Below are 26,359 nucleotides of genomic sequence, written 5' to 3'. Positions count from 1 at the left end.
CCCCCGAGGAAGCTCAGCGATATGTGCAAAACCTGGAAACTCAAGAGCGGGACCCAAATAGTAATGACTGAATGTAAGCCTCAAGATGAGGAACTCACTGGAGCAGGAAAGTATCTGTGTTCGTAGCATTCAGAGCTGCAGGGTTTGTGTAGTTTGATTTATGACTATATGAGTGGGGGACCGGGAGAGACAGAAGCCCCCGAGACCCATTGTGTATGGGCAGTTGTTGTGAGGGATTTAGGGATTGGGGAGAAGGGGGGAGTTGGGAAGGGAAGAGGGAGTTTGGGGACGAGGGGGGGTGGGGAGGGAGGGATGTAGGTACACAGGCTGCTCTTAAAACAATAACGAACTCCTTGAAAATACGGGTTGGGTGGTGTAGTAACAATTTAACAACTGGAGGGGGCGCTGAATCAAAGTGGTGTGCAGTTGGGGACCCGAACCTCAGGGTAGTGGCTGGGTACTCTGGGGTGTCAGATGTTAATATTTTTGCAGTGGTACAGATCCCAGTAATCAAGCGTGGCTCCAAATAAAGTATGCATAGTCTCTTGGAACGTTGGTGGCGTCACCTCCCCCATTAAGTGAGCAAAACTTTTGGCGGCACTAAAGAGGCATGGGGCGGGAATTGCATGCCTCCAGGAGACTAGGCTTTCTCAAGAAGAACACGAGAAGTTGAGGCGCCATTGGGTAGGAGAGGTGTTTTGTTCCCCAGCAGCAAATAGAAGAGGGGGGGTTGCCATCTTAATTCACAAATCACTAATGTGCCAGGCGCAAATGACATTTAAAGATGGAGAGGGGAGGCTAGTGGGGATTAAGCTTAATCTTCAAGGGACGGAATTACACTTGGCTTCTGTATATGGCCCTAACACCCCAGCACATTCCTTCTATGCTCAACTTTTAGCAAAATATAAGAACTTACCAACACTACCGCTAATAATGGCGGGTGACCTAAACCAAACGATGGACATAGAGCTGGATAGATCTAGACAGCAACAACCGAAACAAAACCCCACCACCTCATTGTTGCAGGTTTTCTGTAGGGAAATGGGCCTACTAGACCCCTGGCGGATTCTGCACGGGGAGGAGAGGGATTACACCCACACCTCCAGAGCGCACCACACGCAGTCCAGAATTGATTATATTCTTACAACGCAGGACCTCTTTCCTAGGGTCCGGGACGCCCAAATTGGTCCGGAAGAGATCGTACCACGCTCTGGTCTGGCTGGATGTAGAACACCCACCATACTTTAGACAATCCCCAGGGTGGAGGTTTCCAGCTTATTTGTACGGCTCTAAGGAATTTGAGGGTTTCCTTCAGAAAAAATGGGAGGAGTATTCAACCCATAATCAGGCCCACAGAGAAGACCCAACTCTATTCTCGTCAGCAGCTAAAGCTGTCCTAAGGGGTGACATAATCGCCTACGTCAGTGCCCGCAATAAACGCCTATCACAAGGGATAGTGGATTTAGAAAAGAAGCTCAGGACAGTTAAGAAGAAGTACGCTAGAGCCCCTAGTCAGGCGACGTATGAGCTTCTGGTATCCACTCGGGCAGCTTTAAACAGCTTATTGCATGAGAGAATCACAAGATCCCTTCTATACAGAAAATTTAAATTATACAAATTTGGAGATAAAGTAGGCGGGATGCTGGCCAGGGTGGTGAAAGGCTCCCGGAAATCCCATTTTGTCCCCTCTATAAGGAAGCCTACAGGAGAAATATCGACTAATATGGTAGAGATAGCACAGACCTTTCGGGACCATTTTGCTACTTTATATGGGGGGAGCAGAGAGGCAGGACAATCCAGGGGAGACATATGGCAATACTTACAGGCACAGGGGTTGGGAAAGATCCCGGCAGACCATATGGAGATGCTTGATAGTCCAGTGACAGCTAAAGAACTGCAAAAAGCTATAAGTGCGTTGAAGCTGCATTCGGCACCTGGGCCCGATGGTCTGTCGGGAGAGTTTTACAAATTACTGAAACTGCAGGTAGTGGGTCCTCTAACTGAATATCTAAACACTGTGGTGGAGGATGGTCACTTCCCGCAACATACTAATCTGGCCACAATCAGCTTAATACCTAAGCAGGGTAGGGACCCATTACAGCCCAGTTCCTACAGACCTATTTCCCTCATTAACGTAGAAGTCAAACTACTGTCTCGTGTACTGGCAGATAGACTGGCGCCCTTGATACCAAACCTTGTTGGAGAAGATCAGGTGGGATTTGTGCGGGGACGCCAGTCGGTACTAAATGTTCGGAAACTTATCTTGGCCATGCTCTCAGGGGAAGAAACTGATGCTGGCAGGATGATTGTGAGCTTAGATGCTGAACGCGCTTTTGATCAGGTGGACTGGACATTTATGTTTGAAACGCTGGGGCAGGTGGGCCTGAGGGGGTGGACTCTGCAGGCCATAGAGGCGTTATACCATCGGCCACGGGCCATGGTCCGAGTGAATGGGGTCCTAACGGAGGCCTTTGAGATAAACAAGGGCACGCGGCAGGGGTGCCCCCTCTCCCCACTTCTTTTTTTGTTAACCCTGGAGCCCTTGTTAGCTGCGATACGAGCATGTAGAGACATTAGGGGCATTCAAGTACACGGGACAGAACTTAAAGTCCTTGCGTATGTGGATGATGTCCTGTTGTTGCTGAGTGACCCTCAGGCCTCCCTAGAGAATCTCTTGCACGTCATTGACGCATATGGCAAATTATTCGGATACACACTGAACCAGGCAAAGTCACTAGCCCTGCCATTGGATGAGGTGGTCAGGAGCTCCTGGAGGAGACAGCCCCTGATTCCATGGGCGAACCAACATTTTTGTTACCTAGGAGTCACTATTCCAATAGAAATGGAGACTCTATATGATAGAAACGTGCGACCCTTATTAAACACCACGAAGAGATTGTTGCAGCTCTGGAGTTCCTGCCCACTCTCACTAATGGATAGAGTGGGGTTGGTAAATATGATAATAATCCCTAAGTGGTTATATAAGTTCCAAGTGTTGCCAATCTACCTGAGAAGGAGGGAGGAGCAAGAGTTACATAGACTAATACAAACATTCCTGTGGAATCAGAGAAGGCCTAGGCTCCCATTACATATAATCCAGAAACCGAAGCCGCAGGGGGGGATGGGGTTATTAAATATACGCTACCTAGTAACCGCCTGTTCCATGAGGCATATCAGAGACTGGCTGACAGGTAACCATCACTTTTCAGCTACCCGACTAGAGATGGGGATGTCCCCAGCTGCACACCTGGGATGGGTATTGCATGCACCAAGTAGGGCGCTTTCTGGGGGGCTGGGAAGAACCCATTAGTGGCTACTGCGAGAGCAGCATGGAAATGGCTTTGTAAAAGATATCACTTTGATTGGACGGCGACACCTTTCCTGCCTTTGTTACACAACCCTGACTTTCCAGAAGGTACCTCCTCGAAGACCTTTGGTCGCTGGAGAAAGCTTGGGATCCAATATGTTTATCAGCTGGTCTCTGAGGAGGGTGAGACCAAGCCATTCCTGGAACTACAAAAGGAGTTTAAGCTTAAAGAGTCAGACCGCTTTGCCTATCTTCAGGTTTGACATTACATTAGATCCCTAGGCTGGTCGAATCTAAGTGAAGACGTCCAGGACACGTTGAGCTCTGATCTGACTTTGGGGGCACAAACAGTGATGCCCTTAAAATACCATCACAGGTCTTTACAGTATTCGACTGAGAACATAGACTTTCGAACCAGTGCCCAACACTGGGCTAGAGATCTGTTAGTAGAAGTTACAGAGGAGACATTGAGTAATTTTATTATCTCCATCCACAAGGCTTCCATTTTTACCCAACATTGGGAAATGCAATATAAATTTGCTTTAAGACTATACATCTCCACAGATAGAGCGAAGAGGGCAGGCTTTGGTGGAACTGGTACCTGCCCATGGTGTGAGCAGTCTCTGGCTAAACTCGCCCACATGTTTTGGTACTGCCCACACATTCTGCAACTGTGGACACAAATCTTGAGAGAGATTAAGAGATACTGGGGACGTACAATACAGAGACACCCTCTGATGCTTTTTGGAGAATACAAATATGTCAAGCCGGCTCCTTCGAGCTTCTTATCTTTCCTACAGAGAGCGATGCTGATGGGAAAGAGAGTCACTTTGCAGCATTGGCGCAACACCAGAGCTCCCACAGTTGGTTCCTGGAGAATACAAATGATTGAACTTTTGAAACTAGAGAGACGCGGCCGTTTGGACTTATCTTCTGAGGAGGGCAAGCGGTTTCAGAGAACGTGGGAGAACTTTTGGGACACGTTGCAGCCCCTGGCAAGAAGCAAGATCCTAAATTAGAGGTGCCAGAACGAGAGTTACCACCCGGATCAAATGATAAGACAGCTTGTGTTTGGGGAAGGGAAGGGGGGGGGGGGGGGAATACTGTTGGGAGGTTGAGATTGCAGGGGGAGTGAGCGGGTAGGATTTTCCCGGGTCCTCCCAGAATAGTCGATGGCTATCACCTAGCAGGGGGTAGGATTGGGATGATCTGGGGGGGGGGGGGGGGGAATGGAAAATACTTGATGTTGATAGAGTTACTGCTAGTTGCTTGTTGTATTAGTGTTCTAGCTGGTTGCAATTCCTGACTGTATGATATCAAGCATTATATGTCAATAAAAAAAGATTCCTTAGCATCCCTCCGGACCGGACCAGGATTGGACTGATGGGTTGTGCTCGCCTACCAGCAGGTGGAGACTGAGAAAAAACTCTGACTCTAGAGAGCCAATAGGAGCCCTGGCCATGTGACCTTAGCCTCAGTATTTTCTCAGTCTCCCAGCAGGTAGGAAGTGAGCCCATTAGTCTCTCTCCTTTTCTCTTTAGATATTACAGATATTTGTGATAATTCTTCTGTGCCTGGAATCTTATTTAGAGGCTTGACAGGGTTTCCTTTCTCTTCTTTCTTTGACAGCCTCGGGGGTGTTAAACTCGGGTGTCTCGAGTCCACCCCCCTTCCTCCCCATCTCCCTGGCTTAGCAGGGAAGGGCCGTCCCTTTCTCTGGAAAGGTGTACCGTCTTTGGGAGAGGCAGCCACTTTTAACAGGTAGCTGCTTTAAAAGAATTAAATCAAATAAAAGTAAATTCAAAGAAGCAGCCTTTCTTTCCCCAGACTTCTAACGAGCAGGCAGCTCCAGTGTTTTATTATGATTGAGGGGTTATAAAAAAAAAAAAAACAAAAAAAACAGAAGAAAATAATTCAGTATCTGTGACTTTAAACAGCGATTTTTCTCGTCAGATTTAATTTCCTCCATTTTCTTGCGTTTTGGCGGCGGCAGTTTAAACAAATGAAAAAAAAAAAAAAAAGAAAGGTGCGAACCGCGTAAGCGCGGCCACCTGTTTTTTCCGATATGGCTTAAAAGTTCAAACAGCTGCTGTCGGTCAGCGTCGCGCAGTTCACGCAGCCGGAACATGTAAATTTTGCTCTCCCTTCAAGGTTTCTTCGGGTCCGGTGCTGCCTCCAGTTTTTTCGGGGCCTTTTTCGCCGGCTGTTGTTTCTTCGCCGTTCCACTGGGCTCCGCTTGTTCGGAGGTGTCGGGCGCGCTGTCGACGATCGCCACAGGGCCAGTGGAGCGAACGGCGGCCATTTTGTTTCTCCCTCCATCTTATCAGTCGGGGATCTCTCTGCTGAAGGTAAGGCTGCAGTTCATAGAGCAGTTCGGCTCCAAGATGTGTACACTTTTGTATGTGCTGAACGGCGTATTCTAAAATGCTCTTCACATCAGCAGGCAATATTTGGTTGAAAGGGGGCTCCTTTCATATATGGATATATAACAAGCTTTTCTTCTTTTAAATTTCTATGTATCATGGGGCTGTTAACACTAGTTTTTTCTGGTGCTCAGTCATTTTTCATTGCCTGGTGGAAAATCTGCATCTTATCATAATATCATAATTCATTTCAAGCATTTTCCTCAATAGCTGTAGTATTATACAGTGTTTTAAGAACTTTAGAAACTTTCTCTATAGGCATAGAGTAAATTTCTGTCTTTCTCATTCCCTGGTGAATAGGACTACATTGTCTAAGAGTCAATTGATTGGTACTTTGCAATTCTGACCATAATATCTTAGTTCCTTTCAAGCATTTTACTCCATGCGTATGATGTTATATAGTGTTTTAAGAACTTAACAGACACTCTCAATGGCTGTAGTGTTACACAGTGTTTTCTTTTTCCGACTTTAAGAAGCCTTCTCTAGAGGCATACAGTATATTGTTCAGATGCCATGGGGATATATCAGCTCTTTCATATTCTCTGAGGGACAGTCCTGTCTACCAAGCTCCCAGTCACTCAGCTGCCTTAGCAGGCATGCTTTATTCATGTCTTCCCTTCTTTTCCAACTGCCTTGAAGCCTCTCATTTTTCATTTTAGCTTTCTTCTGGTTTTTACAGGACATATGGTCACTTAGAGAATAAAGTCATCCTTTCACTTAAAGATAGTGGACGGTCCTCAAACCATCTACTCGTGTTTGTCACTACTCTATCAGTTCAGCATTGGCAGATTATAAACATCCTGGTTTGGTCCAGTATGCCTATACATACCATCTGCTATGTCTTCCTCTTCCTTAGAGACCTGATGTTATATCAAGCTTTCTTGAATTCAGATACAGTCTTGTCTACACTGCCTTCACCAAGTGGCTGTGGCACAACTTCACTTTTTTCGTTACAGGTAATTTCCAAGTTTGTCCTTTTTCATTTTCATTCTATGCGCCTTCACTCCAGAGTGTTCTTTCAATTGGAAGGGGATTCACTCACTTCCTGTGTATTTATACCATAGGTACATAAGTATGGTTATGCTGGGTAAGGCCTAAAGTCCATCAAGTCCAGCATTCATATCTAATGGGCATAGGTACATAAGTTTTGCCATTCTGGGGAAGCTCAAATGTCCACCTTTCTACAGCCAGAACAGCATTAAAGAAAAGAAAAAACAAAAAACAAAAAAAAAAAACCTCTCACGAGAGTATCGAACAGAAATCTCTGCTCCAAAAGCAAGGCTTTGCAGTAATTCTGCAAACTAACGCATACAATATTTGCCATGGCTGTTCACCACTAGAAACACCGGGGACCCTGGGCCTAGGTTCGGTGTTTTAACCTGAAACAAGCTCAACATTCATATCTATTGGGTGTGAGTCTGGTACTACTACTACTACTTAACATTTCTAGAGCGCTACTAGGGTTACGCAGTGCTGTACAAATTAACAAAGAAGGACGTTCCCTGCTCAAAGGAGCTTACAATCTACCTCTCAGTGAGGGAGGACGCATGACCGTGGTACGTGGATTAGTGGTATGTGGATTAGGGAGATCCAAGAAATTACAGGCCGGTGAATCAGACGTTCATACTGGGACAATTTTTTTCTGTCCGGAGCGTACTACCATAGCTGGTGGACTCCTATATTCAGAACTTTCTATATTCAGAACTTACCCAACTATGGAACGCCATAGAGATAGGGTTGGAGTTTGTAGCCCTATTTAACTGGTGTCCTTGGTCACCCTTCCTCTTCTCCTCAGGATCCAGAGAATGGCTAGTTTTTTGCTTATGCATTAACCAGTCATTTTCAGCAGTACTCTCTCTTCCGTTCTTTTATAGATCTAAGAGGATGTTCATTGCGCTCTTAGGGTCATTTCATTCTTACCTAGACGACTGCCTAATTGGAGAAAGTCTTATCAGCAGAGTTCTCAGGTCACGCACCGGGTGTTGCATTTCTTACAGTCTCTAGGTTGGGTGGTGATTGTAGCCAGGCCTCTCATTTGATCTCTCATTTGATCTCTCATCAGATATCTCTGATTTTCTCTTTGTTTAGTCAGGTTGGCGCACAGTCTTTTGTCTCCTCTGCAAACATCCCAGTTTATATTTTTCTTGGTGACCTTGGGCCTTCGGCCATTTCCTCGCTCTATTCTGCAGAATGCAATTTTACTTTCTAATGCCCAAGAAGGAATTTTCCTTCATCCTATTGCGAATCTCAGGGTCATCAATCGCACTATTTAAGTGTCATCTAGTTATCTCAAGAACCTTAGTTCTGTCATTGGGATGCTTCGTGCAGTACACTTTTTGGCAGAAGCTTGTTTGTATATATTTTTTTTTCTGGGGGACCTCAGCAATTCGTTTTACCTTCGGGTGAATTTTGTTTTCCCTACTGACAAACAAGGCGGAGAGAGCTATGTTGGTCCTTGCCATGGCAATGGGTTATGTCATCCGCCAAGGAGGAGTTAAGAGTATACTCTTGAGTTTGTACTCATTTTTTCTTAGTTGTGTCACCCTGCATTTAGGTGAATGGACTCTGATTTTTTCAGCCTTACTTCCTCACTGCGACACTTCAGGGCTATCTCTTTTTGCCTTCAGGCTCACGAACATTTCTTGCTTCTTCCGTTCAGCAACAGTCTTGACGGAGACAGGGACAGATGCCAACGTCCAGCAGGGGTTTTTCAGCCTTCTTTATGCGTTTCTTCCATCATCTCACTAGGTGTTTACGCAGAACCAAGGCACCCTTCTACATCCGGACCCCCAGTCACTCAAACTTATGGCGTGGTTACTGGGTCTGCAACATCTTTGATATTTTCGCAGGAAGTACTTCAAGTTTTAATTGCTTCCAGACAGAAATCTACATTAAAGTCCTATGAATCAAAGTGGCGACGGTTCACTCTGTGGTACTCCTCTCGCCACTTCATTCCACAAACAGTATCCATTTTACATGTTTTGGAATATCTTCTGCATCTTGCAAAATCTTGTCTGTCTTACTCATCCATTAGAGTTCATTTGGCAGCTCTATCAGTGATGCATGATACTGTTGACAACCGCACGCTTATGCAGCATCCACTGTCAAAGCGGTTTCTTAAAGGAGTCCTGCACCTGTACCTCCCGCTTCGTCCACCAGCTAGGTGAACTAGGTGAACAGACTCTTAAAGTTCTGTTTTCTAGTAGCCATAACTTTTTCTATAAAGTTTTCCTGTTCAAGCAGTGTTTCCCAGTAGCCATTGCAGCAAGTAGATCTATGTGTGGAATACTTCTACGGTTGGTAACTTCTTTTCGGTCTGCTGTAGTTTAAAGTTTTCACCTTTCCCAATCGGTTTTTTCTTATTGGTTTTGTCCTTCTAGCCAGTAGGCGTAAAAGTTTTTCATTGTTTCTAACCCGCTATATCGCGAAGGATCAAGGAAATGAGAATGTCTATTTCTCTTCTCGCTGAGAGGGCAGTTCCACAGCGTATTACAACATATTCCACAACTTCAGAAGCGGGCTCTATTCTTACTATGGCGATTTTTGGTGCTCTCGGTGCACATTGGTAAGTTGGCAACTTAGTCCTAGTTTCATTTTATTTTGCTCATTGGGACACACTACATGTTAGTTGTCGCCAGGTGGCCTATGCAGCATGAACATTTCTCTGCAGTTTTCATAGGGTCCCTCCCTTCAGATTACTGCTTTGGTACTTCCCATCAGTCCAATCCTGGTCCGGTCCGGAGGGATGCTAAGGAAGGAGAAATTAGATCTTACCTGCTAATTTGCTTTCCTTTAGTCCCTCCGGACCGGACCAGGCCCCTCCCATGTTCTCTCTACTCTTTAGCTTCTTTTATTAAGTAGGAAGTGTATTCAGTAGGAAGTGTATTCATTCCTTTACGATTCGTGGAACAATACTATATATATATACAGAACTTTACGTGGTCTATACCACTTCTCTGGTGGTTGCTGGTGAGCTCAATTGCTGGAATCTATCTATAAAACCTTAAATACGCCATACCACTTCTCTGGTGAGAGTTGTGGCTGAGCTCAGTTGCTGGAAAATCTATAAAACCTTAAATATGATTTACCACTTTTCTGGTGAGAGTTGCTGGTAAGCTCAGTTGATGGAATATATATAAAATCTTAAGTGGGCCATACCACTTCTCTGGTGAGAGTTGCTGGTGAGCTATAAGACAAGTGAGCCATACCACTTCTCTGGTGAGAGTTGCGGGTGAGCTATATTATACGTGAGCCATACCACTTCTCTGGGGAGAGTTGCTGGTGAGCTATATTACATGTGAGCCATATCGCTTCTCTGGTGAGAGTTGCTGGTGAGCTATAGTACAAGTGAGCCATACCACTTCTCTAGTGAGAGTTGCTGGTGAGCTGTAATACATATTGGGCCATACCACTTCTCTGGTGAGAGTTGCTGGTGAGCTCTGATACTTGGCATTGCCGAGTGCTTTGTGGCTGCTAGGATTCCATACGGCACAGAAGGTCTTTCTTTCTTTCCTGCTTTGTTATTCAAATACTGAGGCTAAGGTCACATGGCCAGGGCTCCTATTGGCTCTCTAGAGTCAGAGTTTTTTCTCAGTCTCCACCTGCTGGTAGGCGAGCACAACCCATCAGTCCAATCCTGGTCCGGTCCGGAGGGACTAAAGGAAAGCAAATTAGCAGGTAAGATCTAATTTCTCCTTTAACCATAAACACAAGGAGCCAGGGACATGGGTGAGGGTTGTAGAGAGCCAAGATGTCAGGAATAAGGCGATGAGATTAGGAGGATAGATGTACAGTGATGAAGATTCTGAGCAATGAAAGGGTTTGGTAAAGGAGAAGGATGAACCAAGAGAGAGAGACTGATTGAGAAGGAAAGTTTGGGAGACGGATGCAATTTGAGGATTGTTCTGTAACTTTATTGTGTTGAAAATGTCAAATATTTTGTAACAAGAAATAATCTAAAATGAAATTTAGAAAAAAAAAGCATGAACACTCTAATAACCCAAGAAAGAGGGGAAGGGAAATGGGACTTGATATACCGCTGTTTTTTTTTTTAATTTTATTTTTATATTCTCAATACACAATGCATTTACAGAAAGATATGACAACAATGTTCATAACTTACAAATACCTATACCAACTATGACCCACTGCTTTTGCAGAAAGGGTATTGCAGCAACAATCACAACTTACAACTGTTAATACATATTTTGACTCAATTATCAATAGCGAACTGTATAACTGAAATGCATTCTGCATCGAGTTTTACTTTTATCCCCACCTTCCAAACACACTCTAACATCCCTCCACTCGTTATACACTTCATCACAACATACATTCTCCGTACACCCTCCTATCTCATGCCCCCTTCCAACCCACCGCCCTCCCAGATTCCCCTCCACCCCCATAACCTTACCCAATCATATTTAAACAAGAGGCCCACAGATAAGCATATTGTCGGTTAATCAGCTTAGAAGATCTGCAATAAATCTGATTCTCATGTTTGCCCACCTCCCTCATCCTTGCCTTCCACACCTCCCCAGATACTGGTTCAGAAGAGATCCATGAGTGCAGTATAGCTTTCTGGACTAGCAGTAGTGAGACATACAAAAATCTCCTATGCAGATGCGTGAGTCCCTGGGCCACCAGTAAGGATTGCTCTCCCAATAATAAAATTGCATATTCCATATCATCATGCTGATCAATCCATAGACTGGTGGTTGTGTCCATCTACCAGCAGGTGGAGATAGAGAGCAAACTTTTGCCTCCCTATATGTGGTCATGTGCTGCCGGAAACTCCCCAGTATGTTCTCTATCTCAGCAGGTGGTGGTCACACACAGCAGCAGCTCTGGCTAGGCCTCCAAGCCTAATTTTTAGGTTTTGTTGAGTGCCTGGGGTTGAGGGCTCTTCTTGAGCAAGTGCAAACCTGGTGGCGCCAGGTCCCTCCTTTTCTCCCCCCTCCCGCTGGCTCCGTTAAAAAAAAAATTTTTTTTGATGTCCTTTAAAGACGTTTATTTTCAACGTTTATTTAAACGTTTATTGCAGCTACTCACTGGGACACCAGGTCGTTACAGCTCGGAGCAAGAAGCAGGTAATTTTTACCTTTTTATAGCGGGCAGGGGGTTCCCCGATCGATCTCCACGTGGCCTATGGCATCGGAGGGCGAGGGCACGAAGAATCGCTCTCCGGACCGCGTGTACGCTTCTAGCGGGGATGCGGGGGTCTTAAAGTCTGATTCGCCCTTCTTGGGGGTCAGTTCGGAGGCCGGTCAGTGTCCCGGTTCTTCCTCCGGCACGGCGGTTTTTCCCGCCATAAACGCCCATCCCCCGCTGCTCGCCTCCGCCATCTTGGCCGGCCACTCTGCTCGGACGGCTTCTTCTTGGACCGCCCTTGAGCTGGGAGACGTTAATGCCTTGGCCGCCCTTGATTTGGGCGACGGCAAAAAGGCGGCTAAAATTAAGCGCCGTTCTTCCCACGCGGCTCCTTCTCGGGGTGTCGCGCCGGACGCCATCTTGGATGCGCAGCATGTTTCTCCCCCGCTCTTGCGAGCGCCGGTTGAGGGTGCATCTAGGGCTGTGGCCCAGGCTGCTGAAGTGCACAGTCTGGGGGGTTTCTCCCCCGAGTTTATTTTGCTGCTGCATCAGGCTTTTCTTATGCAAAACGCTGCCCCTGCCCCCTTGTCCGATAAAGGGATTGAGGCCTCCGGAAATAAACGCCCTCGGGTGGATTCCAAGGCCTTAGAGGACTTTGTCTCCTCGGATGTAGATGAGGGCAGCGTATCTGAGTTCTCCCAACGGTCCTTTGGGGATTCCTTGGAGGAGACGGATTCCCGCTCGGATGGAGCGGATGACCCCTCTGCAGCGCGGATCTTTCGCTCAGAGGATTTGCCCAACCTGTTGATGCAGGCCATGGGCATTTTGAAGATTTCCTCTCCGGAGGACGTCTCTCCCTCAGCCCCTGTTGGCTCCGCTATTATGCTGGGGACGAAGCGCCCGCCTAGAACCTTCCACGTGCATGATGCCATGCACACCTTAATTTCGGCTCAATGGGATGTCCCGGAAGCGAGCCTCAAAGTGGCTAGGGCTATGTCCCGCCTCTATCCTTTGCCTGAAAGTGAACGTGAGGCCTTTCTTTGGCCTACCGTGGATTCTTTAATCACTGCGGTGACTAAGAAAACGGCATTGCCGGTGGAAGGTGGCACGGCCCTAAAGGACGCCCAAGATAGAAGATTAGAGGCGGCCTTAAGGTCGTCCTTCGAGGCGGCTGCTTTAAGTTTGCTGGCCTCAGTTTGCGGCTCCTATGTGGCCAGGGCGTGCCTGACGATTGTACAGCGGGCTTCCCCCTCGGATCCTTCCTTGAGGGCTGATTGGCCGGCCCTGGAATCGGGCTTGGCTTATTTGGCAGACTTTACTGTATGATGTCTTGAGAGCCTCAGCTAAAGGTATGGCTCAGACAGTTTCTGTGCGGCGGTGGCTATGGCTGAAGCATTGGTCTGCGGACCACGCCTCTAAGTCCCGCCTGGCTAAGTTGCCTTTTAAAGGCAAGCTGCTCTTTGGGGTCGAGCTGGACAAAATTGTGACCGATCTCGGCACGTCTAAGGGCAAGAGGTTACCAGAGGCCAGGGCTCGGCCTAGTGCTCGCCCCGGTAACTCCAGAGGACGGTTTCAAGAGGTCCGTCGGTACCGCCCGGGCAAGTCGGGCTCCTCTGCCTCCTCTTCCTTCAAGAGGAACTTCTCCCCCAAGCAGCATTCCTTTCGCAGAGACCGCCGTCCCAGAGGTACGTCCTCCGGTCCTCCCCCAGGGTCTCGTACCCAATGACGGGGTCTTGGTCCATGGCCCAGTGCAGATTGGAGGACACCTGTCCTCGTTTCTGGGCGAGTGGACCTCTATAACTTCAGACGCTTGGGTGCTGGAAGTCATCAGAGACGGCTACAAGCTAGAGTTCTGCCGACCCTTAAGAGACGGGTTTGTACTCTCTCCCTGCAAGTCTCCGGTCAAAGCTGTGGCAGTGCAGCAGACCTTGGAAAATCTGATCCGCCTGGGTACGGTCGTTCCGGTGCCAGAAAATCAGCTTGGCAAGGGACGTTACTCCATTTACTTTGTGGTGCCAAAGAATTGAGGTTCTGTACGGCCTATCCTCGACCTCAAAGGGGTCAATCGGGCCTTGAAAGTTCGGCACTTTCGCATGGAGACTCTCCGCTCTGTTATAGCGGCAGTGAAGGCAGGGGAGTTCCTGGCATCCTTGGACATCAAGGAGAAGCGTACCTGCATATTCCCATCTGGCCTCCTCATCAACGCTTCCTGCGTTTTGCAGTACTGGGCCGACACTTCCAGTTCAGAGCCCTCCCGTTCGGGTTGGCTACTGCTCCGCGGACCTTCTCCAAAGTAATGGTGGTCATCGCGGCCTTCCTGAGAAAGGAAGGAGTACAAGTCCATCCTTATCTGGACGACTGGTTGATCCGAGCCCCTCTTATGCAGAGTGTGGCAAGGCTGTGGTTGCTCTTTTGAGCTCCCTGGGATGGATCATCAACTGGGAGAAAAGCCAGCTGCGCCCGACTCAGTCCCTGGAGTATCTGGGAGTTAGATTCGACACCCAAGTGGGCAGAGTGTTCCTGCCAGACAATCGGATTGTCAAACTTCAGGTTCAGGTGGACCAGTTCCTAGTAGCCTCTCCGCTTCGGGCTTGGGACTATGTGCAGCTGTTGGGCTCTATGACGGCCACGATGGAAGTAGTGCCCTGGGCCAGGGCTCATATGAGACCACTACAACACTCTCTGCTGCAGCGCTGGACTCCGGTGTCAGAGGATTATGCTGTGCGCCTTCCCTTGGACCCAGCAGTGCGCATGGCGCTGAGCTGGTGGTTGCAGACAGACAAGTTGTCTGCAGGGATGCCTCTCGTGACCCCGGAGTGGATTGTCGTCACGTCGGACGCCTCTTTGTCGGGCTGGGGAGCCCACTGCTTGGGAAGGACAGCGCAGGGGCTCTGGTCTCCTGCAGAGGCAAAGTGGTCTATCAACCTCCTGGAACTCAGAGCCATTCGGTTGGCGCTTTTGGAGTTCATCCCAGTACTGGCGTTGAAGCCAGTACGGGTCCTGTCGGACAATGCCACGGCTGTGGCCTATGTCAACCGCCAGGGAGGTACCAAGAGCGCCCCTCTAGTCAAGGAGGCCATGAATCTATGCCAGTGGGCGGAAGCGAACCTGGAACAGCTGTCAGCGGCTCACATTGCCGGAGTCATGAATGTCAAGGCGGACTTTCTCAGTTGCCATACCTTGGAGCCCGGAGAGTGGCAGCTATCTGCTCAGGCGTTCTTGGACATCACGAAGCGCTGGGGCCAGCCGAGCCTAGATCTGATGGCGTCATCGGCCAATTGCCAAGTGCCGCGCTTTTTCAGCAGAGGACGGGACCCTCGATCCCTGGGAGTAGATGCTCTTCTCCAACAGTGGCCGACACAAGAGCTTCTCTATGTGTTCCCGCCCTGGCCCATGTTGGGCAGGGTGCTACACCGGGTGGCGAAGCATCCGGGCCGGGTAATCCTGGTGGGTCCGGACTGGCCCAGACGTCCCTGGTATGCAGACTTGATCAGGCTCTCAGTCGACGTTCCTCTGCGGCTGCCAGTGGAGCAGGGCCTGTTACCCAGGGTCCCGTGGTGATGGAGGATCCCTCCCCCTTTGGTCTTACGGCCTGGCTATTGAGCGGCAGCGTCTGAGACAGAAGGGCTTCTCAGACAAGGTCATCGCCACTATGCTGAGAGCGAGGAAGCGCTCTACTTCTACTGCTTACGCCAGGGTTTGGCGTACCTTTTCAGCGTGGTGTGCAGCAGGCTCACTTTCTCCCTTCACTGCTCCAATTTCTTCAGTGTTGGCGTTCCTGCAAGAAGGTCTGGAGAAAAGCCTGTCGCTCAGTTCCCTTAAAGTCCAGGTAGCGGCTCTGGCTTGCTTCAGGGGCCGCCTGAAGGGTGCTTCCCTGGCTTCGCAGCCAGATGTGGTGCGTTTTCTCAAGGGAGTTAATCACCTGCGCCCTCCTCTGCGCTCAGTGGTGCCTGCGTGGAATCTCAACCTGGTGCTAAGAGCCTTGCAGAAGCCGCCTTTTGAACCCTTGTCGAGGGCATCTCTGAAAGACCTGACGTTGAAAGCAGTCTTTTTGGTGGCTATCACTTCAGCCAGAAGAGTTTCCGAGCTCCAGGCACTCTCATGTCGAGAGCCTTTTCTGCAGTTCACTGAGGCAGGAGTGACTATTCGCACAGTGCCTTCCTTCCTGCCCAAGATTGTTTCTCGCTTCCATGTGAATCAGCAGCTCTGTCTCCCTTCCTTTCGTAGGGAGGACTACCCAGAGGAATACTCTGCTCTCAAATATCTGGATGTGAGACGAGTCATCATCAGATACTTGGAAGTGACCAATGATTTCCGGAAATCGGATCATCTGTTTGTCCTGTTTGCAGGTCCTCGTAAGGGTCTGCAGGCTTCTAAGCCTACAGTGGCAAGATGGGTCAAGGAAGCCATTGCAGCGGCTTATGTGGCCGCGGGGGAGGTGCCGCCTATCCAGCTGAAGGCTCACTCCACTAGAGCTCAGGCGGCCTCGATGGCAGAGGCCGGGTTCGTCTCCTTGGAAGAGATTTGCAAGGCGGCAACTTGGGCATCGGCCCATACCTTCTCCAGGCATTACCGCTTGGCTGTGGCTGCTCGGGCGGAGGCCCGGTTTGGAGCTTCAGTGTTGCGGTCAGGGATTTCAATGTCCCGCCCTGGGTGAGTACTGCTTCAGTACATCCCACCACTCTATGGATTGATCAGCATGATGATATGGAAGGTAAAATTATGTATCATACCTGATAATTTTCTTTCCATTAATCATAGCTGATCAATCCATAGCCCCTCCCAGATATCTGGATTGTTTATATTCTGGTTACATTTCAGGTTCAAGTTTAGTCTTCAGTGCCTGTTCAGGAGGACTTCGTGTTCAAGTTTTTCAATGGATTCTTCAAGAGTTGAGACGAATTTGTGTTACAGTGAGCTGCTGCATTCCTCTCCCCTCCGTTTTACGGGGCTGGATTGAGACATAAATTCTGCCGGCACTCCCTCCTGCTTCGTGCGGCAGTAGGGCAGCTTTGTACCCCTCCCACTTCGGCGGTGTTAGGGTCAGTCAGCTCCTCCCGCGGTTGCGGTTGCAGGATAAGCCAGATCCCCCCGCATCGGCGGGTGTGGTGTCCCTCCCCCGCTCCGCGGGGATGAGCTGGACGGATTCCCCTCCCCCACTTGTGTGGGGATGAGCTGGGTTAATTCCCCTCCCCCGTTTCGGCGGTGGTGAGCTGGGCAGAGTGTCCCTTTGTGGGTGTAATTCTCTAAGTGCTGAGTCCTGCGGATGGAGCTTTGATATCGACATACTGAGGAGTTTCCGGCAGCACATGACCACATATAGGGAGGCAAAAGTTTGCTCTCTATCTCCACCTGCTGGTAGATGGACACAACCACCAGTCTATGGATTGATCAGATATGATTAATGGAAAGAAAATTATCAGGTATGATACATAATTTTACCATCCCATTCCAGGTTCCGATGCAGGACAGCATTCAATATCTAAATAAACTCGTTCCATATCACCAGAGCCGAGCGTTCCAAAAAGGAATAAGAGTTCCCCCCGCGTTTTTACACTTACTACATCTATCTCCGGTCCACAACCCCATAACTACCCCTTCGCCCTAGAGATATATGCTCTATCTGGATTTTATATTGTGTCTCTTGTAAGTCTGCTGCCTTAACCGTCCCATATAGCATAGAAAAGAGTTTTCCAAATTCTTGCCCCGTATACCTAGATCCCAATTCTGCATTCCAGCAATCTGCCAGCTTCTCCATATCCCCTAATGGCCCATTCACCGTTAAAATCTTATACCAAGTAGATAGGCTATTAACCTTGTTGGGGATGTGCAATAAAATTTTATCTAGAGGCCCCCATGTCCACTGATCTCCATGCTGTGCCTTAATAGATAACCAATAGTGTCTGACCTGTAAATACTGTAACAAGTTATTGTTTGGGACACCCCATCGTCCCTTCACTTGGTCAAAGCTAATAAGTTTCCTGGCCCTCATCTAAAAATTGACCCAATATCCTGCAGCCTATGTCCCCCCATTTGGAGAATACAGAGTACCCCATACCTGCCGGAAATGCATCATTGCCCATCATGCTCAAGTACGGGGAAGCGTTTGGGGAGCGTTGTTGTTGCCCCCTCCACCACATCCACGCTTTCATAGGTTTCAAAAATTCTAATTTGCTGGAGATTCTGGGGTTACTACTTGAGCCCATGTGGAGCAGGTTAAGAGAGGTCCAAGGGTGACTCCATTCCTCTAACCCCTCCCTTGGCAGGTAGTGGGAGCAGCGTCTTACACCCTCGTAAATAAAGCGCATCATCGCCGTCACATTGTACCGGCGAAGGTCCGGGAGACCTAACCCCCTCCCCCCATCCTTATTATGAGATAATTTAGAATACCCAATCCGTGCTCCTTTTCCCCTCCAGATGAAGGACCGAATAAGAGAGCGAAACAGACGTTTTTCCCTCCTAAGGACCCATATTGGGGCTGCCTGTAACGGGTATAAGATGTTAGGCAATAATATCATTTTTACTAAAGCTGTCCTACCCATCAGGGATAAGGGCAGGTCCTTCCACCTATCACACAATCTTTTAATTCTGTCCAAAGCATCAATCACATTCCGTCTATAGAAGGCGGAGCTGCTTGTGCTTAGATATATGCCCAATTACCTCATTGTTTCTCCCACTGGCTTCACGGGAAGCCCAACCATTCCTGGGTCCCCCTGAATCCCCGATAGGGGCAACAGTTCCGATTTAGAATAATTAACTTTCAGTCCCGATAGATCCCCAAATTCCCGTACTATGGAAAGTGCCCTCTGTAAGTCTCTAGGTGTATTAGCCACATATAATAAGATATCATCAGCAAAAAGGTTCAAGCGAAGTTCCCTACCCCCTACCCTCAGGACTCTTATATAGTAGCATAGTAGATGAAGGCAGAAAAAGACCTGCATGGTCCTTCCAGTCTGCCCAACAAGATAAACTCATATGTGCTACTTTTTGTGTATACCCTACCTTGATTTGTACCTGTCCTCTTCAGGGCACAGACCGTATAAGTCTGCCCCGCCTCCCACCACTGGCTCTGGCACAGACCGTATAAGTCTGTCCCGCCTCCCACCACCGGCTCTGCCACCCAATCTCGGCTGAGCTCCTGAGGATCCATTCCTTCTGAATATCACCACTATTTCGTATCTTTATGGCCAACAGTTCAATGGCTAGCAAAAAAAGAAGTGGCGAGAGGGGGCATCCCTGCCTCGTCCCCCTATGTATTGAAAAACTCAGTCAACCTTCCATTTACCAACAACCTGGCCGATGGACTTGTATAAAGGGCCTTTATCCAGGACACGTAGACCCCTGAGATGCCAAACCGTCCCAAAACCCCAAATAGATATGGCCATGAGATACTATCAAATGCCTTTTCCATATTTAGACCTACAATGGCTTCCAGGCCACCTTTCCCTTTACACTTATGAATGGCCATCATGGCCTGCATGATATTCATGTAGGCATGTCTCCCTGGCACAAACCCTGCCTGATCATCATGCACTAAGAGAGGAATTACCTGATTTAAACGTCTAGCCAGTATAGCTGCCAGCAGCTTAACATCCTGGTTCAATAACGAGATAGGGCGATAGGATCCCACCTGGGTTGAATCCTTGCCCGGTTTTGGCAGAAGTACTATATGAGCCATGTTGTGTTGCATAGGCGCACCCACTTCTACCAGCTCATTGAACCAGGCTCTCAATGGGGGGGAGGGGGGCCACTAGATCAACCATGATGCGATAATATTCAGGTCCAAAGCCATCGGGCCCCAGCGCCTTAGTCGTCTTCAGAGCCTTAATACCCAACCTAACCTCCCTCTCTGATATAGGAACATTCAGTTGACACAGTTGTTCTCCCGTGAGACATGGGACCTGCAGCTGTTGAAAAAATTCCTCTCATTTATTTTTGTCGAAATCCCTTGCCTGATAGAGGGAGCTATAAAAATTCATAAACTGCTGTTGAATTTGGGATTCTATGGTATACACCTTCCCCTTATCGTTATCGTTTATTAATTTACTAGACTGTCACTTATTACAAAAGTAAATCAGAACGGTTTACAATATAATATAACAATAAAATCAATATTAAAATAGTGTAAAAACACACTTTGAAATCCATTTCTGATAGAAAAGCACAGCAAAACCAGAGTCAATTAGGAACATTCATACAAATTACTCAGATTATAATAACTATCATAAAACATAATAAAAACAAAGAAATATTAAAAATTCCATTTTTATTTCTTTATTCCATCCCCCTTTGTTCTCCTCTGCTCTTTCTTTTCATCTCTCTTCACTTCTCCTATCCCTTTCCCTTATTATATATTTAATTTAGTATTAGACATTATCTTCAAATATGTCTCGAAAAAAATTAGTTTTTAGGATTTTGCGGAAGTGGGCATAGGAGTTTTCAAGCCGAAGTTCTTTAGGAAGGCAGTTCTAAAGGGTAGGGGCTAGGAAGAAGAATGCAGATGTTCGCGTAGATTCCCATCTGGCTTTAGATGGGGATGGAATTACCAGTCTCTTGTCTGTCAGTGACCGCAGTGTCCGCGCTGGTGTATAGGGAATAATAAGATTGAACAAGTACGATGGACTCAACAAATAAAATGTCTTATGTGCCAATGTAAGAATTTTGAATTGTATTCTAGCTTCTATTGGAAGCCAGTGTAGTTGATATAGCAGTGGGGTAATTCTATCATATTTTGAAGCTCTGCAGATAATACGCGCAGCAATATTTTGGATTGTCTGTAATAGTTATCATCCTTAATAATAGAGATGACCTGCTTCTTACGTGAGGGCCTTACCAAGTTAGCCAGCAACTTGCCCGCCTTGCTGCCTCACTTAAAGAGCCGAAACCGCTTTTAATATATATCCCGCTCTGCCCTCTGTGTCAATATCTCATCTATCTGTGTTTTAACCTGTTTCAAGGCTAGCTTATATGTATCTGTCAAATGGTTTATGTGCGCCCGGCGTAACTGATGATATTCCTGAGACAGGCGCAGGAGATCCGCCTCCCTCCTCCTCCTCCTCCTCCTCCTCTTCCCTGCCATGTACGCTATAATATGGCCCCTCATGACTGCCTTAGAGGCTTCCCAATACACTCCCGAACTCACATCGGGTGTCTGATTGTACTGTTGATATTCCATCCACTTAACCCTCAAATATTCATGAAATTCCCTGTCACTGATTAATGAGGGGGAGAATCTTCACACTCTCTCACTTGGCTCTGTGGACCATGAAACAGTCATCTCAACTGCCTGGTGGTCACTTAGCACATGGTCTACTATATGCAGTCTGGACGTCCTAGCAATCAAGGAGATAGCTACTAATAAGTAATCCAGTTTAGAATAGACCCCATGAGGGTGGGAGTAGAACGTGAACTCTTCCTCCTGCGGATTAAGAAGTCGCCAAATATCCACCAGCCCTAGCTGTGTGGGTACAAAGTTAACCCCTCTGAACTCCCAATTTCCCCCCCCCCCCCCCTTACGCCTCGCTGGCTTGTAGTGAATGGATGGGTCTGCTACAATATTAAAATCCCCTCCCTACAATAAGTTGGTAGCCAGAGTAGGGCACCACCCTAGCCACCAATTCTGAAAAGAATTTATGAGAATACACATTGGGCCCATACATGTTGCATAGTAAAATCTGTTGCCCCCATAATTCTCCCATTACCAATATGTATCTCCCTTCTTTATCTTGAACTGTCTTATGAATGTTAAAGGGTAGTCTTTTATGTATTAAAATGGCCACTCCTCTCTATCTTGAGTTGTAGGAGGAATATCCTATCTCCCCCACCCATCCCCATCGTAATTTTTGATGTTCTGTCGCTGACAAGTGTGTCTCCCGGAGGTATGCCACGTCAGCCCCTTCCTTGTTTAGCCATGAAAGTAGCTTGGTACATTTTATGGGGGAGTGGACACCATCAACATTGAGAGTAATTATTTTTAAATTAACCATACTGGAAGCACTTATTATCACTAATTCACATCACTGTATTATAATTCTTGTTGGTCTCCCAATATGACCCGCGAGAATAAGCACTCCATCCAGCTGACCACCAGACACCCAACATCGGACATGTTCTTTTTCTATCCTCTTGCTATGATATTACACAATCAAGAGCCCCCGTGTTCTTCGCATAGCTCCCATACCCCCTTACCCCTCGTCTCCTCTACCCTTCTCCTCCTCTCCTCCGCATTCCTAACCTCGATGTCTCTCCCCCCTTCAACATTCGAACCTCTAGCATCCACACTCCCCCGAGCCCCCTATCCTTCCCTCCCCCCCCCTCTTTCCCCCAAAGCTTCCTGTCCTTATCCCACCCAGGACCCGCCAAAAACCACTTTCCCAAATCCCCACCCCTCTTAGCCATCTGTACATCAACAAGAAAAGAATATCCCCTTTTTCCTAGTCCTGTGCTCAACATCATATAATTCACCACCAACAACAGAGCTTACAGAACTTTCAATTAGTTAAAACCGGGAGCTGAGGCCTAACTGCAGGTGACCTTAAGTCCCCACCCACATGGAACAGGGACTTTCTATAAAAGGCTCCAGCCCATACTTTAGCAATAAACTCCAAGTGGTTAAACACCGAAAAAACAAAAAGTAATAACATTGCCCCCCCCCCACCCCATTTTCATTTATCATGCATGTTCTTACACATTCTCAAAGTGCCATAATATAAATCCTTTGGGGTTCAGACTCCGCGTCACTCCTGCCTCATCCAAACCCGTCACCAAAAGAGGGAATCCATACAATAGTAGAATAGAGAACTTTGATTTGTTATGAGTGCATTTTGCGATATCCCATCAAGGTAAACCAACAAAACAAGACCCCTGAGAGTGTCTCACGATAGACGATTTACAAAAGAGTCCAGTTCCTTGGGGTCTGTAAAGAACAAAGTTTTATTGTCATGTAGGACCCTCACCTTCGCCGGGAATAGCAGGGCAAAGCGCACTCCCTTATCAAATAATCTCTTGCAATGAGGCCCCATCTTCTTCCTCTGATCTGTGACCCTCGCTGAAAAATCCTGAAATAACAGGAGCCGCTGCCCTTCATACTCCAATGTTCTTTTGCTTCGATAAGCTTGTAGCAACCGTTGTTTGTCAGCATAATTGAGAATACGGGCCACTACCGGCCTCGGGCGCTGGTCTCTCTCGCGTAGTACTCCCATTCTAGCCTTGTATCCGCCATTTGCATTCCCAGCTGACCAGGCAGCCATTTCTCAACAAAGTTCTGCAGTTCCACATCTTTAACAGCCTCTGGTAAGCCTATAATTCTAACGTTGTTTCGTCTGCTGCGATTTTCTTAGTCATCAATATGCTGACTTAGCTGAGTATGTCGGGCTTCTAGGGCCACTACCCGTGCAGTCACCTCCTCGGCCTTAGCACCCCCCCCCCCCCCCCCCCGATATACCGCCTTTCTGAGGTTTTTGCAACTACGTTCAAAGCGGTTTACATATATTCAGGTACTTATTTGTACCAGGGGCAATTGAGGGTTAAGTGACTTGCCAGAGTCACAAGGGCCTGCAGTGGGAATTGAACTCAGTTCTCCAGGATCAAAGTCCACTGCACTAACCACTAGGCTACTCCTCCACTCCAAGTTCAAGAGATGTCCTGTTGTGGAGCAGAGTGTACACACACTCAGGGTCAGGGATATGAAGGTGCTTTTACTACAGAGGTTGAGCAGTTTGCATATTAGCACTGGCAGTTAAATCTTGAGTAGTGATTGGTAGGTTTCTGATGGAATACTTGAGGGGTGCCAGTTGAAATTTCTGTTAATCAGAACACTGATATGCAGATTCTAGCCTGAATTTTATCCAGGCATCAGCACAAGCATCAGGAAAGTAACTCTAGGAAAAATATTAAAATAAGCATGGTCACATAACCTAATTGATGCAGAGGGACAGAACTAAAGGAAAATTAAGGATAAGACTGAAGGGATACTGCAGAACCAAGAAACAGGCTAGTTAATGATTGGAAGTATGTAACCACTCTTACTGTATTAAGTCATGAATTATGACTAAACTCTTATTTTATTTTGGCAGGAGATGAACTAATGAATGCAAATAGAGAGGTGCCTGCAGCTTATTATACTGAAAAACTGAAGATGCAAGAAATAATGCCAGGAAAAACCCAGGAGAATGTGTTGCCACCATCTGACAATCTGAAAACTCTTTCTGCACTTCCGCTGGCTGTGTCCACTGACAGTGAGAGTGGAACCATGTTTTGGAATCAGAGCAACCCCTTCATTCAGCACAGAATCTATCCTGGAGAGAGACGATACACCTGCTCAGAGTGTGAGAAAAGCTTCCGTGACAGCTCACACCTTATTAAACATGAAAGAAGTCATAGAGTGGTGAGACCGTATCTGTGTCTTTCATGTGAGAAAAGTTTTATCAAGAAGGCACATCTTATTGCACACCAGAAAGTTCACACGGGAGAGAGACCCTACAACTGTCCTTTGTGTAAAAAAACATTCAGTCGCAAGGCACACCTTATCAGGCATCAGATTGTCCACACGGGTGAAAGACCTTTTCTTTGTACTGAATGTGGGAAATGTTTCAGCCGGAAGTCACATCTCATAGAACATCAAGTAACACATACAGGGGAGAGACCGTTTACATGTGCTGAATGTGGAAATTCCTTCAGTGTTAAGTCACACCTTATCAGACATCAAAAAATCCACATGAGAGAGAGACACAGACGAGGAGAAAGGTGATATCAAATTAATTACACAGATTTTTATCTCTTAAAGAATATTTTCATGCAGCTAAAAGTTTTGCTCTCCGGGCTACCTTCTCTGTCACAGCAAAGCATTTTGATTGCATTCCTGTAGCCCATGTCCATATATGACTGGATCTGAATAAGATACGTTCTAACTTGACAGAGTCCAAGAGCAGCAGCAGCAGCAGCACTGTGACTATTGGACACTCATTACAAACTAGTGTAGGGCAGACTGGTGAAGCTGAATTAGAAAAGCTTGGAAGAGTATACATTTCATGGAACTCCGCATAATGCATGTCCTTTGTTTTCTACTAGAAAAACACTGCATTCAGATATTTTTCTTGCAGTCTTGACTCTTGTCAGAGCTGGATTATGTAAACAAATTACAGTAGGAGGCCAAGTATGGTACACGTAAAGACTATGTGGGCAGTGCATAGAAAACCAAAAGTAGGCATTATTGTGTCTTATTCCCCTGCTTGCATTACAGGGCTGTTGTGTGGCCTCAGTTACAGCATTGCTGACAAAAGAGACAGTGTCCTGCCTGCTGACACCTTGAAGCATGAAAGCTCAGGTGAATGCTGTATAACACAATCTTGAGAGAGTGAGAAACATCTGACAGGGTTCACAGTGTAGTAGAGTGCTTTACAGCACAGATAAAATAGGCCAGATGGTATAAATTCTCTTCCTTTCATTTGTAATGTTGGAGAAATTACTTAACAGCTTTGGGATTGAACGTAGATTGTAAGCTCTATGGGGCAGGGATATTTTAACCATTTTATCTTGTACAGTGCTGTATATGCTAGCAGCACATTGTAAATAAATATTGATACTAAGTATTATTCTTTGGTGATGCCATTAGGCTTAGATAATTTGTGCAACGAAGGAACAGCACATACAAGGAGAGCCATTCTTGAGTAATGACTAAGTTATCAGTATTGAACTCCAGGAAGAGGCGCATAAGTATAGTACAGAACTGTGCAATCAGTCCTATTATGCTCCTTCCAGCTCATGTAGTACAACAAACTAAAGGGTAAAATGAGACGATGAGAGTAGATGGGAGATGGAAAAGGATCATGTGTAAGGGTCAGGAAAGGAGATCAGGGTTGTGGACAGGCATTTATACTGAGAGAGAGAGACAATGTAGAGGAAAGAAAGAAGAACTGTATAGAAAAATAAGCAAGGTTAGAAAGGAAAACTGGGAAGTTGTAAAGTGGTAAGAAATAGGAAGAAAATGGCAAGAGTCAAAAGAAGGTGGGTTCAGATAGGAAATAAGGTTTGAGTGAAGATGTATTTATAATTGTAAAATAACATGGGCAAGTCTATGGAAAGCATCAGCACATAATTCAAATTAGATTTTTCCTTAGCACCCCTCCAGGCCAGGCAGGATGTGTGGGTTATGCTCTCAGCAAATGTAGACAGAGAACTACTGACTCGATGACATCACTGTATAAGTATTCTGTGCATCCAGTAGACAGAGTAGTTCTCACTAGTGAGGAACATCTTGTGCAGCCTAGATATTGCAGACAGGCCAAGTCAATGGAGGATTTTGTTTTTGTGGGCCCCCCAGGGTGTGTATGTATGTATATATATATATATATATATATAGTGCACTCCATTTAAGTGCACATCGGATAAGCACATGCTCTGTTTAACTGCATGCCGTACTTCGGTCCCGTTTTTGGCGCCATCAATTTCTATGGGGACAAACTTCGGTTTAGCGCATCATGGATAAGTGCAAGATTCGCTTGTATGCATGGTTTAAGACCGCTCCTCTGCAGGAAAGACT

General features: G+C 46.9%; 1 protein-coding gene across 3 annotated transcripts in view; it reads left to right on the top strand.

Annotated features, from left to right (window-relative positions):
- The window catches only part of LOC115474280 (zinc finger protein 2-like), a 124,427-nt gene extending 98,297 nt beyond the window's left edge, over positions 1 to 26,130 (top strand). For all 3 annotated transcript variants that reach the window (XM_030209680.1, XM_030209678.1, XM_030209681.1), the window contains one exon: positions 23,895 to 26,130. In XM_030209680.1, coding sequence (XP_030065540.1) covers positions 23,895 to 24,568 — 674 coding nt within the window. In that variant the 3' untranslated portion in view covers positions 24,569 to 26,130. The remainder of the gene's footprint in view (positions 1 to 23,894) is intronic.
- The last annotated feature ends 229 nt before the right edge of the window (positions 26,131 to 26,359 follow it).

The sequence above is a fragment of the Microcaecilia unicolor genome, chromosome 7 (assembly GCF_901765095.1).
Source record: "Microcaecilia unicolor chromosome 7, aMicUni1.1, whole genome shotgun sequence".
Lineage (NCBI taxonomy): Eukaryota > Metazoa > Chordata > Amphibia > Gymnophiona > Siphonopidae > Microcaecilia > Microcaecilia unicolor.
Note: the sequence above shows the minus strand (reverse complement) of the source record. Positions and strands in the feature narration are given on the sequence as shown.